A 15,394-nucleotide genomic window follows, 5' to 3' on the forward strand; every position below is an offset into this window, starting at 1 on the left:
TAAAAACAATAATTTGGTTGAAGCAGAAGAACCTCTGATAAGTAGACAGTTTTTGATATTCATGCTCCTCATTCGTTACCATTGTATTAATATAAATAAATATTTCATCCATTCAACAATTATAAGAAGGCATAAAAATATCTCAGTGTTCTTTCATACATTAATGAAACAAATTCTTAGAAGAATTAAAGTACCTTTTTCTCCAGGTACAGGACAGACAAGGTCCTACTACAGCTACAAAACTTTTGACTCAAGACAGGTAGCTTCCAGGTTCAAATTCACTAAAACTTAAAGAGAGCATAGACTTTACACCCAAGTCCTTTGTCTTTCAAGAACACCAGGGTTTATAGAGGATTTCTACTTTAGGTTGGTTTCCATTGGTGCCAAGTATTAGCAAGCCAACTATGTACTCCAAAGCTAAGCGCCTTTTTTGAAACCATCAACACAATAATTAATAAAAACAACCCTCCAAAACATTTCCATAGCTGAACTAGTAACTGTTTCATGACACAGGAGAGACAATGTGCTAGGACTGGTAATAAGTTACAAAACCCAGTAAAATTAATCTCCAAGCAATTTTAATTAAGAAATTTTTACACCAAAGATTTTCTTACTTTTCTCATGGAGCTTCCTTTAAAAATTAGAGCTATGTATTTTCATATCAGACCATGGGAAGATTTTGTGCAAAACAAAATACTGCTTTCTTTCACAAATATTATTATGGGATAAACAGGGATGACAGAGATGGAAAAGCTTCAGATTTTGCTCTTTTCTATGCTAGTCAGGAAGGTTTAACAATAGATCTAGACTATATGTCTGCTTTATTATATACCATCAGGGGGAGACAAATATTTTGGAAAACTTGGGATAATTCGAAGTTATTAGGCTAATTCTTAAAGTTCAACTGAAAGACAAGAACAAACCTGCTGCACATTTTCAATCTACTGAAAATGCTATTCTACCATCAAGATAAATGTTAAAAAGAACAAAACCTGGGAAAATGCACAAAACCTTAAAATTAGAAAAAGGTAATAAATGATCCTTTCTTTAGTCTTGAAATACTGTCAGTCTAAAAAATAGACCACAGATGATGACAAACCTCAGAATTATGCTTAGTCTTGGAAATGAAGGCATGTAAAAATTGGTTTAATATGTGGGGCAAAAAACATATTTTTCTTCTACCTCTTTAATATTCTGGAACAAAACTGAGTAGATGTTTCTCAGTGTACAATATTAGGCCTGGCCATTAAGCATAACATGCTAAAACCAAACTCTCATTTTTCCTTTGAACTGTGTTCATTCTTCATCACTATGGAGATTAACACCATCATCTGTCATTCACCTGCAGAAACTGTCTTCTGCAGTTTGCCCACTTGAAGCTTTCAACCAGGTTATGCTTTCTACATAATTCCCCCTTCAGTGACAATCTACCACTAGATTTCAAATTATCATGAAACAGCACCCCAAGGTTCATCTTCTGACGTTCACCTACACTTGCTAAGACTTTCCTTCAGTTTCTCATTGTCCTGCAATAATATTCTTTCCTCTGGCTTTGATAGTGTTATCTATTCAGGAATACTCATACTAAGGTTATCTTCCCAGTGTACTGCAGTGAATGTGTCACCCTGCTCTCTACATGTGTCTGCTATGTTTTTCTCCTTCACCCCTATACCACTGTGCATCACCTCATTCACCTTTAAGAAAGCAATTCCTATTTTGATGTTCCCATTACATGAAACCTACCACCTATATTTGTTCAGGTACAGGAAAAAAACCCTATATGCTTTCCCATATGTGTTCATAAATTGGGTATCCACAAAGTACTTCATTCAAAATTATCCCACCGTAGCTTCAAATCCTGACACTTGCTCTGCTGCTGCTATGCTAAGATCACTATCACTATTCAAGCTTCCTTCAGCACTTCCCAGTGGTTCCCCGTGTTCACTTACTGACCTCTTATGTATTTTGATTATAAACTTATCTTTTCTGTGCTGTACAGGACCTGATACACTGGAGTCCTGAGCTCATAGCTAGAGTTCCTATGTACTCTGGTGATAAAAATAAAAAACACTATAAACATGCCAAGGACACATCCACATCTGCACCAACCTTGGCTCAGGAAGCTCATATTCTAAATGATATTGTGAAAAAGCTGAATATACATTTCTGGCTGATAAACTGTGTGAATTTCAGCATACATGAGGAACATGGAGACAAACACACTCTGGTGACCACATGTGGTGTTCACATTAGGTGCAGAACATACAGAGATACACAGATGCCCTATGGACAGAGACATCCTTGGCATACGGCTGTAGATATTTGCTAAAGGTAAAGCTGAGAATGACTTACCACACTGCAGCCAGGACAGTCAGGACCATTTTCACATGTCCTACGCCGTGCCTGGATCCCTCCTCCACACTGAGCAGTGCAGCGCTCCCACGGACCCCAGCCTGTCCAAAACACATGAGGTGGGCACAACAAATGCTCATTGCAGTACCTGTGAGAAGAGGCAAACAAGGAGGAAAAAAAACCTATTTAGTACCAAGACAAGATCTCCCCCCAAAGTCCCTAATTTGCCTTATTCAGACAGATGTTTGTACAGGGAAATATTTTATACAAGGGCCCCCTCTCTATTCATAACGCACTGAACTAACAGTTGTCACACTGCACAGAGTGTTTAAACATTTGAGATTTTATTTTTGGCTGCAATTGCGTGGGTGAAGCATTTGTTTGCTTTATTCAGTGCCTTTATACAAACCATGCAATACAACCATGCTATTGTACTGTGAGCACGTAAGTAAGGTTGACAACTACTTTATTAAAAACAGTTGTGGCTATACATCTGGGGCAGAAGTGAGTCATCCAAATGGAAGGCAACCATTTATGCAAGCATGCTGTCTTTTATCAGTCTCCAGCTAAGCATCGATTAGGCTCCCTCTCTCCTTTTCAGAGATCTAAACTTGCTTTTTGTTTTCCACAGTGTCTCCACATTTATGGGTAAAACAAAAGCTAAAACATTCATTCTAAGCATAAAGAACTGTACTGCTCTCATAATGTTATTACTTTATCTTTTAAAGGGTGCTTTTAGCTACTATAATCTTTGAAGGATTTCCCAGTGAGTGGCAAACTGCTTCAGAGGCCTACTAAGTTCTTGAGGGAAGCAGGAATATTTTGCTACTGAGCTGCCATTATTATAACAAGAATTGAGATATGTGGGAGGGTGCCAAGTTTTAGTGAGTTTTTTCATCTTTTTTAAAACCCTAAGATTCCTGATTTTTTGAGTGTGCCGTACAACAACTCTAGCTGGAGCATATGCTGCTTAGTAAGGACCCTCTACACAGGTCCAAAGGATTTGGGCCACCAGCAAGTGTGACTGGGGCTCTTAAAGAGACCAGGCTGTTATTTCAGATAAAGCAAAGCTACAACAGATACTCAGAAAACACAACCCTGAAGGAGTGCTCTAATATTTTATGGATGCAGCTGGATGGCTCTTGTTCCAACTACTGACTGTCCTGAACAAACAAATCTGTTACAATATGTCCTCATTTTTTACACCGGCCATCCAAAACTCACTGTCTTCTTGCCCTTCTAACAAGTTTCCATCATTTCACTCTCTCCTGCAATGAAAACTGATTCTTATGCTTCAGTAATTCATTTTCTACAAAAAGAGAAATGACAGTATAAACTTGTCATTTTCAACCAGAATAACTACAACCACTTTTTTTTTCCAGAAAGCCCCAAGATCCTCAAGCTCTAATTCTTCATTACAAGGGAATCTGCACATTCAGAATTTCATGGGGAAAAAATGTTATTTGTGTATGTAATATACAAAAGTAGGTTTATCACATATGCTGCAGTCTATGATTCAGAATTTCTCCTTAGGTCTGAGCAGCTCCATAAAAATTTAAAAACTTGAGCGTGGGGTAAATAGGGTAGTGACATCTAGTTTTGTGTTTCTATATAGTTAAGGAAAGTATTAACAGCTTGTATTGACCTCACCTGCTGTTTACCATTAAACTGAGGAAAAAAAACCCCAAATGCTCAACATTCATGAATCTGCTATCTCAGAATTCTTCAGCGCATGATTTGGGTGAATGTTTTTCAACAGTAGCTTACACATAAACTACTTTTTTTCCCCCTCCTGCATGTTCTATATTTGCAATTCACAATTCACATTATTCCATCACTAAAGATGCATAGGAATGTTCTGTGCCTGGATATTCTTCCCCCAAAACTCCAACAGCTGCACACATCCTTTGTCACTTGCAGTCATTTATGTGAATGTTTGTGATAGTTTGTCTCTGTGATCATTTGTTGAGAATGTGTACCCAATGAAACGTAGGTGTAACATCACCATTTATTTAGTCAAATTAGTACATATTTTGTATAATTTAATTAGTTCTTAATGGAAATGTGCTAAGTTCATTCGAGGGACACACACAGGATAAAGCAAGCCTGCCATGAAGTTGAGAATTACCAATATTCAGCCACACTAGAAGTAAAATTAAGCATGGGACTCACCTTAAAATATAGGTATGTACAGTGTAGCTGTCTATAAATGAAGTAGTCATCTAAACTTGAGCAGCAATTCATGGAAAGAAACAGCCCTTTTAAGAACATGGTTGGACTTGATGAACCTAAAGGTCTTTTCCAGCCTAAATGATCCTATGATTCTATGATTTATGTCACATGAAAGCAAATGACTATTGTAGGTCATACAAATACAGCCCTCAATATACGGATTTCTGTCCGTTGACTGTAAAGGCTGTGTGGGAGGCCATCTAAGCTCCCATTACAGCCAATGAAAATTTTGTCAATACAAGCTAAGGAGACTAGAATGATTAATTTGAGCAAATTTAGAAATATACAGTAGAAGGAGACAAATCACTCTGTTTACCACAGCCTGTATTGACTTGACTTCTACAGACTAATGGAAGTTCAGACACCTGACTCAAACATAAGCGCTCATATTTGTGGACACCTTAAGTTAGGTGTGACAAATCTCACTTAGATGAGACTCCTGACACTATGCAGTGCCTCTTTGAGTGTCATTGTGCCCTGTCACCTGCTCCCTCACTTGAGCAGAAGACAGAAAAGAAATCTAACAACTGACACAGCAAGCACTTCAAAGGTTGGCAATTCTGTTAACCAATGACATTTAAAGATGCAGTTGAAACTACAAGATGAAACGAGAAAAAAGCCCTAAAATGTCTATGCAAGCTACTTAACTTCAATTTAGGATTCTTTAAAAAAAAAAAAGGGAACAACAGAAGAGAGTGTCAAATTTTCTTTTCTTTTTTTTTTTTTTTTCAGGAAAAGAAAAAAGAAACCCCAACAACACAGCATACAAGTAGAATCTTATTTTCTTTTCTGCCAGCCAGCTTCTGAAAACATCAGGTATGTTTCACAGCTAGAGACATCCCTGCAATTGATCTTTGAAAGCTGTGCAAAGCACAGGGCTTTGAGCCAAGTTTCATTATATCTCTTCTTGGCTGCATTTCAAGTCACTCAGTAACCCTTTTTCCCTTTTGCTCTGTCTTCCCCTCTTAATTTTGTTCTCAGGACCCACAGGGCTAACATTTTACAGTAATTCAACAAAACATGCAATGCAAGAAACTGGAATCTGTGAAGCCACTGTCCTCTCCCCTAATCTAACTGCAATGAGGTTAGAAGGGAGAACAGCCTTGAGAAATGTGGGTTTGTACAGTGACCCTTCCCGCTCCCTCTTGCAGTGTTTCCAAGTTCAAATGCCCTAATAAAGAAATGTCATACTGGAGGAAAGAAGAACATTCTCTGTCCAGTTGTGTCCATAACCACTAGCTCCTACAGTAATTACTTTTTTTCTTTATTTTTAATTTTTTTCCCCCCAGGAAATTCCAGTACAACTGGAATTACTATTCTTGTTCCTATGAAGGTTTCAGTCTTCAGTAAAACATAATTTATTTCAGTGTTGCCACGTAGGCTAACTGCATGACGGTTACAAATGTGTCTTTTTTTATTCCACAGGGAGGTGCTATTTAATTTAAACACATAGTTCTTAATTTTGAACTATATTATACTAGCAATGTACTTAAGAAAAACAAACCTTCATCACTGTCTGCCCATTCCAATGCCATATATTGTTATGTGATGGGTATTCATGATTACCAGCTGGGGACTTACTGGGAAGCACAGACTATACTGAGGTTGATGGGAATGCTGGATTCCTTTAATTGAAGGCAGACACATGATGCACACACATGTCTTACTGTACTGAGATTGCTGAGTTGACAGAAATCCCCACCCAGCAGACCGTGGAAGGTGGTGGGGGCCAGGGCTCCCAGGGGTTTCCATGGAAGAGGAGGGAGCAAGGAGAGCAAGGAGAATGGGGAGCACACAATTCCCAACAGACAAGACAGCCACGGGAGTGCAAGCAAGCCCAAAGCCTTGTGGTGTTTGATCTGCTCTGCTGAAGGGGACCAGGCTTGTTCACACTGCTCAGAAACAAGCCGTGCTACAAGGAGCAGGCACTTGACTCTCATCAGTTCCTCCTTCTTATGGAAACAAGCCCAAATGCTCTGAGTATATGCTGAGGATTGTGTACAGGGGAAAAAAAAAAAAAAAAAAAAAAAAAAAGGTGACAAAATGTACTGCTTCTAATCTTACATACCTCAAAATTTCCAGGACTTTCAAATGTTTATTCCACACCTGCAGCCAATTTATTTTTCAACTTCTGATTTGCGATGCTTTTTTTTCTTTTTTTCTTAGTAATGAAAGATAACTACATTCACTGAAAGCAAGGGATTCTCATTCTAATGTCCCTCATTTCTGCACAGATAGGAGGGAGACCAGTCGACTTAATGAGCCCATATCCACAGTATCTTCCACAGAAATGAGAGGAGAAATATTTTCACTCAATCTAAAGAGTTTTCCATCAGCTTTGGCGAATATTTCTCATACAGGAAAAAATCAGAAATTTTTAAGCCCTTAAGGAACTCAACAGGATGTCTTCCATCTGGAGTCTTATCCTTTACTGGGTATTTTATCCTTCACTGGAAATTACTTTACCTGATTAGCACATTTTGTTAAAATAGTATTTTTACTCCCTCACCAAATTCTACCTAAAAGCGCATAGGCTACTCTTTTGACCTATTTCTACAAGGTAAATTTGCTTTGTAATACATCTCTGTTGCTATCTCTCAACTGTTTCCCCCACGCACCCCTTTAGCAGCAAAGCATGCAACAGCTTAACCTACCTGCAACAATAAATTGGCAATCATCGCCATTGATTTCAAGGGAATGACCAGCAAGCATGGAGATGTCTGATACATTAACCATGATAGGATCATGGCTTTCATGAGGTAAAACAAACATAACCTAGACAAACGTTTAGCCCTTAACGCGTGAACAAATACTCTCAGACTGAATATGTATTCACATTTGGTGAATTTATTTCAGCTATACACTGCCTTTTCTGTGTTTGCTTTCTATGGAGTTATGCACTGGACTTCTACTGAAATCACCATTTGTTGAAAAACTTTTTCAATGTTTGTCACGATGTTGGCTGTGGAAATTGAATCCCTTATTTATGCCCCTAAACACATGAAAGTGACATGAGCATGCACTTTTATAAAAAAAAATGCACACAAGGTGTAAACCAACTAATTTTAATTTTTACTAAGACTACACATATATTCATTTTACGTATGAGCTGGGCCATTAAGAAAGTAAAATATTAGACTATTAATAAGCATCAATTAATTTAAATTAGAAAAACTGAGAAACTGTTTACTGGTACTCTGGAGAAAAAACCAAGGTAAATTTTGTAGCAGTTACTGCACGTGGAATATTTACTCAGCCTGCTAAATGCACTGACCCCAGTTCTCAAAGAAACTGTTTCCATTTGGTGCAGATGTAACTCCAGTGGTACTGGAGAAAAGCAGTGAATTAGGACTACTGTAAATACTGGTACTCCAAATACAAAAAGTAAATACTGCCCTCCAAACTCCCTACAAGCCGCCAGAGCCCTGGGAACACTCATGAAGCCCTAATGGCCCCAACCAGCCTCACCTGAAACCTCTACCCACACCCATGGGCCCAGGATCTCTATTTAAGCTCTGCCAGGGACCTTCAACCCCTGCCTAAGCTGTTGAAGAAGTGCTCGGCCTTGTCCCTGGCCCACCATAAACCCCTTGGTCTAGATCTCAATGTGTGGACCAGATTCTGGCCTTAGCCCTGTTGCTACAGACCTACGCAGTGACCACTGAACCCAATCCTAACCCTGGCCAGTGGCTTGGCTTCCCAGCTGGACCTCAGACCTGCCTCACTGCCATGGTATCACCTATGATCCAGATTCTTGGTTGGATCTGGCCACAGTCTCCAGGCTTGTCCCATCCTCCTGCTGGAGGTGGTGGGATGGGCCCTGGTTGGCATGTTTCCCAGAACCTTCTGCTTTTTTACAGCTCTGAAAAGACTTAACCAAGTACATGGCCTGACACTGACAAAAATCCTGGCAAAGAAATGATGCCTTATTCCTCTAGCTGCTTTACAAGCTATATGACAACTTCCTAACGCACCACACCTTCTGGAAGTAAATTTTAGAAGCACTTTAAAAAACAATAATTTAAAAGTATTAGCACGCGTGATGGAATAGACGAGCGGGAGGAAGGTGCATGGCCAGTGGGAGTGAAGGGTGTTTTAGGGGGACAGGAAGCAGTGGCAGAAGAACCGCGACAGAAAAAGGCACCTTACAGTAAACTCACGGGCACACGCATCCCAGGTTGCTGCTGAACTGGACAAAGAGGGAAAGGACAAGTAACTTGCAGACCACGATGGTAAAGCAACATAAGCCTGCTGGTCCTTCAGAGCTGTTACATAGGAAAATTCAGTCCTTCTAGGCTCCTATTATTTCAACTCATTGTAAGTGTCACTTTCCATTTTGTAACTGCTTTTTTAGTGCACCCATTTTTCTTAATACCAGACATTTTCACCTATAATTATGGAAGTATTTCTCACTGTTTTCTGTATTTGTCTGAAACTCCTTATTGGACTTTCATTCCATGTTAAACTTAAGATGAACAATGACTACTAACATTCATAGTCCATCACAAAAAAGTTAGCCAAGCTAAACTCTTCTATATTCAGTCTCATTGCGTCCTACCGTTGACTGACCTCTCAGTTCAAGAAAATCAGTAAGCGCTATTCATGCTGGGGACAGAGCTACGTAACAGCAGATATAATTTACATTTGGTGCCGATGGCTTTTTGGTTGGGCAACCTATTTTCAGAAAGCAATTTCCAAAACAACAATATGCTCTCCTCTGTGATGAAGTAGTAAATACTCATGGTTCTGAAACAGCAAGAAGTGTTCACATGTTCTGTGATACTGATCTTTTACATTTAGAGTTAGAAAGCAAGGTCCCTGATGATCTGTTAATACATGAATGTGTGATGTAACTTCCCTTCAATGGAATCTCTTAATCTGAAGAAATTCCAGAATTGGTGTTTAATTAAATCCTTCACTCAAACTCATCAGAAAGGTTACTGAATCTTGTATTCATCCAACAACAATATAGGACACTAAATCATCCATACAGAAATGCTGAAGTAGGCTGCAAGTGCATACTGAGACGAAATGTATCCACATATACCTCTTGGAATGGATGACTACAGTACACCGAATTCTTACACCCACACCAGTCTTCTGCTATCTAGCTTTTTGGCATGCCTCAGGAAACATCATAATGCATCTAAGCTGTGATTTACCTGAATATATTCTAGTTCAATTTAAATAAATGTTTAATTTCTGTTAAAATTTGTAACACACAAATTACTGATATTAGGGTGCATGTAAAATGGAACCAGAGGCCTGAACTTTACGTTCTGAGACAGTGACAAAATACCCAGCCCAGTGCCAAAGCAGTAGATGGTGAAATCAAAATCTGAGCTGACTTGATCTGCTCAGGGGTTAATATATATACAAACAATTTAAAAAAAAAAAAAAAAAAAAAAGAAAAACCTGAAACCTTCCTAAAAGATATTTGAGTTCAAGGTGTACTACATTTATTGAATATAAAACAAAGCCCTTGAAACTTCCTTTCATGTTATATAGATGCTTAATTCATTTAAGACAGAAAAAAATGAACTCACAGCATCAGTAACATAGTGCTGTGACCTTACTATATTTTGCTCTGAATTCCAGGTCTTGAGGCTGGGTGAGTTACAATTCAAACACACTGCAATCAATTTTCAAGGAGAATCAATTTTCAGGGTCTCAAGGGACAGCAGCACATTGTTTCAGCACAATTCTCTGGCACTACCAGGAGCTCTCAGCTGGCTCAGGAGGGCTGCAGCTAACTGAAAGATGAAGGAACTGCTGCAGAGCCACAGCCTTGCTAATGGGAATACTGCTATTGTGCAGCAGTGAAGTCAAAGAGAGAGTGAAAGGAATGGGATGAGAAAAAAAAAAGGCAGGTAAAGGAGAAAATGTCCTGTGGAATACAGCTGAGCAGAAGATATTAAAACAGACAGTAGAAAAAAGATAGCTTGCCTCTCCTCACGATTCTGTCCCACACAGACGCGTCCTCCATGTCGAGGGGTTGGATTGCTGCAGGAACGCTGACGAACTTGAAAGCCTATTCCACAAGTGGTACTACAAGGTGACCAAGAAGTCCATGGTGTCCAGCCTCCATTTCTGGTAGAACAAAAAGCTCAGGCTCTGTCATCTGTTATACATAGCGAATGGCTGATTAGGTGTGACTGACAGCAGAATCTGGCCCATTAATATTCCTGTAGAAGTTATTAATACTGCATTGTGTTGTATTTCTTAGAGAATATCGAAATACAATAAGGGTGCACCGATCCTTCCGTATTCCATGCTTTGTAATCAGCAACTGCTAAAATGACCCCATTACACAAGATGTAAAGTACAAAGATATGAAGTTAATTAGTTGCTTTTGGTCATTTTATTCTGGGTAAACTTCATCTGCAAATTCCTGTATTAAAGTTCTGAAGATAACTTATAATTACATACTGTTCCAATTACAATTTGTGGGTCCTTCTGTCAGGAAGATTAAAGTGTCAAGTTTTGCTACCTCTTCTGAAAGGAAAGTGATTAAAGTTTGGAGAAAAAGGTGGCCCAGGGGAGACCTTATCACCCTCTACAGTTACCTGAAAGGAAGTTGTAGCAAAGTGGGTGTCAGTCTCTTCAAACAAGTGATAGGACAAGAGGAAATGGCCTCAAGTTGCACCAGGGGAGGTTTAAATTGGATATTAGGAAAAATTTCTTCACCAAAAGGGTTGTCAAGCATTGGAACAGGCAGCCTAGGGAAGTGGTTGAGTCACCATCCCTCGAGGTATTTAAAAGACATGTAGACATGGCTCTTAGAGAGATGGTTTAGTGGTGGGTTTGGCAGTGTTAGGTTTGCTGTTGGACTCAATGATCTTAAAGGTCTTTTCCAACTTAAATGATTCTGTGATTCTACAGGAAGAAGAGTAATAAGCAAGTATCAAAATGCATTAGTTCACAATTTCAACTGGACACTCTGATAAGGCACCAATACCTTATTTGAAATGTTAAAAAAATAAAAACCTAACAGAATTCACAAGCTGTACCGTGCATTTGTGGACTTTTGGAAAGGACACTCCTATCTCTCTTTAATATACCCTAGGAGAAAATATAGTAGACCAAACATCTCAAAATGAATTTCATACCCTGTCCTAAGCAAAAAATTATGTACTTCTGCAGTTCCTAAAACGTTTTGACGGCTAGATTCCAGTTTCTGTATTGGTAGGAGACAAATAGAAATCATGAAATATAAAACTAAAACATGAGTTCTTAAGATTTCATCATAAAGGCAAAAGTTAAAATACTGCCTTGCTTGATTTTGAAATATTTTTTTACAAGGAAAACTAATTAAATCCAGTAATAAAAATGACATTAGATTATTCAAATAATTTATCACAAATATTACCAAATTAAATCTCAGTCATCTTGATGTCTTCCTTCTTATTATAAGGGAAATAAGATTTGATAACAGAGAAAAAAAGCTTGTGGGGGAAAAAAATCAGCTATCACTATGAACACAGACATAAAAACAAGATCACCATCAGTGCAATGTCTGACCCAAGTGGTGAAATGAACAAAATATCTGGATATCCAAATTCTTGGAATCAATTAGTAATATAGCAGTGTTAACAGAAGCAAGGTGTTAAAACAGTGGTGTAATACTGCCAATGGTAGTACATGAGTCAAGTCCCAAATCATGTTCCAAATTCCCTTCTATACCTGACAGCAAATAGCTGTTGTTTGATTGTCCAGTAGCTCACAGCATGCTTATCTCTTCTACCGTTCTCATGATCTGACGTTAATTGTTATGTTTTCAATAATTTCCCTAAACTTGACTATTTCCACTTACAGAGGTTGCAGTTATCTTGTGCAGAAGGGTAAATTTTATTCACTACCATGATGTACTTCTGTTGTTTAAAACAAAACAAAATAAGAGACAAAAAGCAGGAAGAATCACTGCAAATAAGCAGAATGCACCAGTATATGTTTCCTCCTATAGTTAAAGTATATATAATGTTTTAAACCTGAACTCCTAATGCATTTTAGACTATACAGTGTTCTGAGTCCCTTTGAAATTATCTGCTCTCACTTTTCTCTGGGACTTGTTATGTGCCTGAGGAAGACAAAAGAGTGGCTGGAGAGTGGCATACAGGCTGTTAAAAGATCTAGATGTCATGATACAACCAAAAGATATAATGAAAACATTTTTCCCAAGATAGAATGGGGGAAGACAATAGTGACACGAGAGCTCCAAAAAAGTAAACAGTTCTGACTTCTAGAAAAATAAGTCTTATGACTTAAAGAATTGAGAAAAAGTGTCATACTTTGGGTACTACCTCATCTTTTTTTTTTTTTTTTTTTTCTTTCAGAGTTTGTCAAAATTAGCTGAAGACAATATTATTTAGTACACAACATTTGAAACCACTATTTGCCATCTGGCTCATTGTCTCACAAAGTGTGAGAGATACCTTCTGATGTCTTATTTGCTGTGGCCATTGCTATGAGCTGTTTCATGCACAAAGCAGGATCAGTGGATTGCAGATGAGATTTCAAAAGGTAAGTTCTATTCTGATTAAGTTAAAAACTTTTAAACTGTAAATGGTAGAACTTGGGATTGTTTTGTGTACCTGGAACAGTTGGCAATCTCCATGGTTGGTCCTTCACACAGCCAGCCTCCACACTGAGGAGCAGGACTGTCACACACACGTGTCCTGCAGAGGCAGGAGCCAACACTGGCACTGTCAGTGTGGGTGCAAGGTTTCCACTGCGACCATGTTCCAAAATGCCCATCCACTGTCAGATTCCTCATCTAGAAACAAACACAAAAGAAAGGCTTAGCTGAGGTTTCACAGTTCCTTCATATAACCTCTAAATTCTGCAGTACATGGAGGTACAGCCTTCAGCCACCAACAATAAAAGCCTCCACTGGAGAGGTATACCTTCCAGACAGCATGTTTCTCTTATAATTTCTGTAGCTGCATGTCCCACCACCTCCAACTGATCTGGGGCACTTGATGGCACCATTATAGCAATAACAGTGACCATTACCTTTCACAATGATGCTTGCCTACAGTGATTCAATAGAAAGTATAGTTATACTTTTTTTATTATCTTCTGACAGTTTTCCCTATTGCCTAAAAATTTACCTGTGATTGGGAACCTGGACACTGACTGTAAAACAGCATGTGCAAGAACGCTTGTGGGAACCCAAATCTAGATCAAAAAGAAAAGGCAGCAGATGATAAGGAAGAAAGAAGAAGTTATTTACTATGGGTGTGGTGAGGGACTGGAACAGATTGCTCAGAGAAGTTCTTGATGCCTGGATGCCCCATCCCTGGAAGAGTTCAAGGCCAGGCAGGACGGGGCTTTGAGTAACCTGGTCTAGTGGCAGGTGTCCCTGCCCATGGCGGGGGGTTGGAACTAGATGATCTTTAAGTCCCTTCCAACCCAAACCATTCTATAATAGTACAGAGTAACATAACTGGATGAATCCAATTCAAATCTCCATGACAAGTTTTTTTGAAGGACATTTCATATATCATTTCATAACAGTGAAATGTGGCTTTAAATATGACTTTCTCTAAACGTTAGATGTAATTATATGTTTAAAATATGCACCTAACCCTATATGATGAGACTTTGCTCCCGCTGAAGTTGATTCTCAACACTTTTGGCTGGAAATGTCAGACCATTCTCATCTTGACTGAAATATTTCCATCATGCAGCCATAACACATGTTAATAAGAAATCTTTCCCATCCAGCTGAAAATGTGCTACTGGAAATCAGAAGCCTCCATGGTTACTGGAACTTCTGAAGAAAATGGTGCTGGACACAGGGAATTCAGCTCTTTTAACAAAGACAAGCTTTCATATTACTAATTCTTTTAGCAAGGTTTTAATCTTGAAAAATCTGTGATCTTAAAAGGAAATTATGACCATTTTTTCACTTAAATGCTAAAGGATTTACCTTTGGATTGTCACTTTTTAACTTCAATCAAAACAACAGTACTAACAAGTGCAAGCTAAGTAACATTTAAAGTCATTCTTAGATAAAAATAAATATGTATCAGTCGTAGCCATGCATATTTTATCAAATGTGTAAGAATGTAACACTAACATTTGCTTATATATTGCTTATATTGAGACAGGAACTACAGCTGTAGATGGTCATGAATGATCTGAAACAGTGTCTTCCTTTGCTATTTTTAGCATTGTTTCATTTTTAAAGTGGTGAGGGAAGTATACACTTCACTAATAATTTTAAAATACAAGAGATTTGATTACAGCACAAGCCATGTTTCCACTGCCATGCTGGTGCTGGCTGATTCTTTCCACTGTGGTAAAGGTTCCATAATTTCACTATCAATTACATTCCTCATGATTTATTTTTCAGAGATACAGCTTTTCCACAGAACAGCTTTGTGTATATTCTGCCAGCTACAACTGACACAGACATAATTCAACATTTCAAAAATCTGCTGACAGCTGTTTATTGAAAATAACTCACTGACCTTTGCTCATGCACAGTATACACTGGTGTTTTTCATAAGACAACACGAAATACTTCTTGTTAAGTGACAAGTAAGCCCAATCTCTCTTACACTGCTGGTCTAACAAATATGCAGTCCATAAACTAGCAATAATACGTCCCCAATCTAATTAATATCAGATGTGAAAATGCCTTTACTGTTTTCTATTTCTATGCTGCAGCAAAGCATCTTATTTGTTGCACCTACGATTACAAATTAAAGCTACAGTTGTCTATGGTTATCATATCAAGGGGCAGGAAAAATATCCATAAAAATTAGCTGAAAGCTTGAGCTCAGAAGGACATACTGATGGCAGG

The 15,394-nt window shown here is 38.4% G+C and overlaps 1 protein-coding gene across 6 annotated transcripts in view; it reads right to left on the reverse strand.

Moving 5' to 3' along the window:
* The window catches only part of SEMA5A (semaphorin 5A), a 353,942-nt gene that overhangs the window by 80,462 nt on the left and 258,086 nt on the right, over window positions 1-15,394 (reverse strand). For all 6 annotated transcript variants that reach the window (XM_080382048.1, XM_080382044.1, XM_080382047.1 and 3 more), the window contains exons 14-16: window positions 13,176-13,357; window positions 10,531-10,674; window positions 2,353-2,500 (exon numbers count right to left, since the gene is read on the reverse strand). In XM_080382048.1, coding sequence (XP_080238174.1) covers window positions 2,353-2,500; window positions 10,531-10,674; window positions 13,176-13,357 — 474 coding nt within the window. The remainder of the gene's footprint in view (window positions 1-2,352; window positions 2,501-10,530; window positions 10,675-13,175; window positions 13,358-15,394) is intronic.

The sequence above is a fragment of the Falco punctatus genome (genome assembly GCF_963210335.1).
Source record: "Falco punctatus genome assembly, chromosome: 3".
In the NCBI taxonomy this organism is placed as follows: Eukaryota; Metazoa; Chordata; class Aves; order Falconiformes; family Falconidae; genus Falco; species Falco punctatus.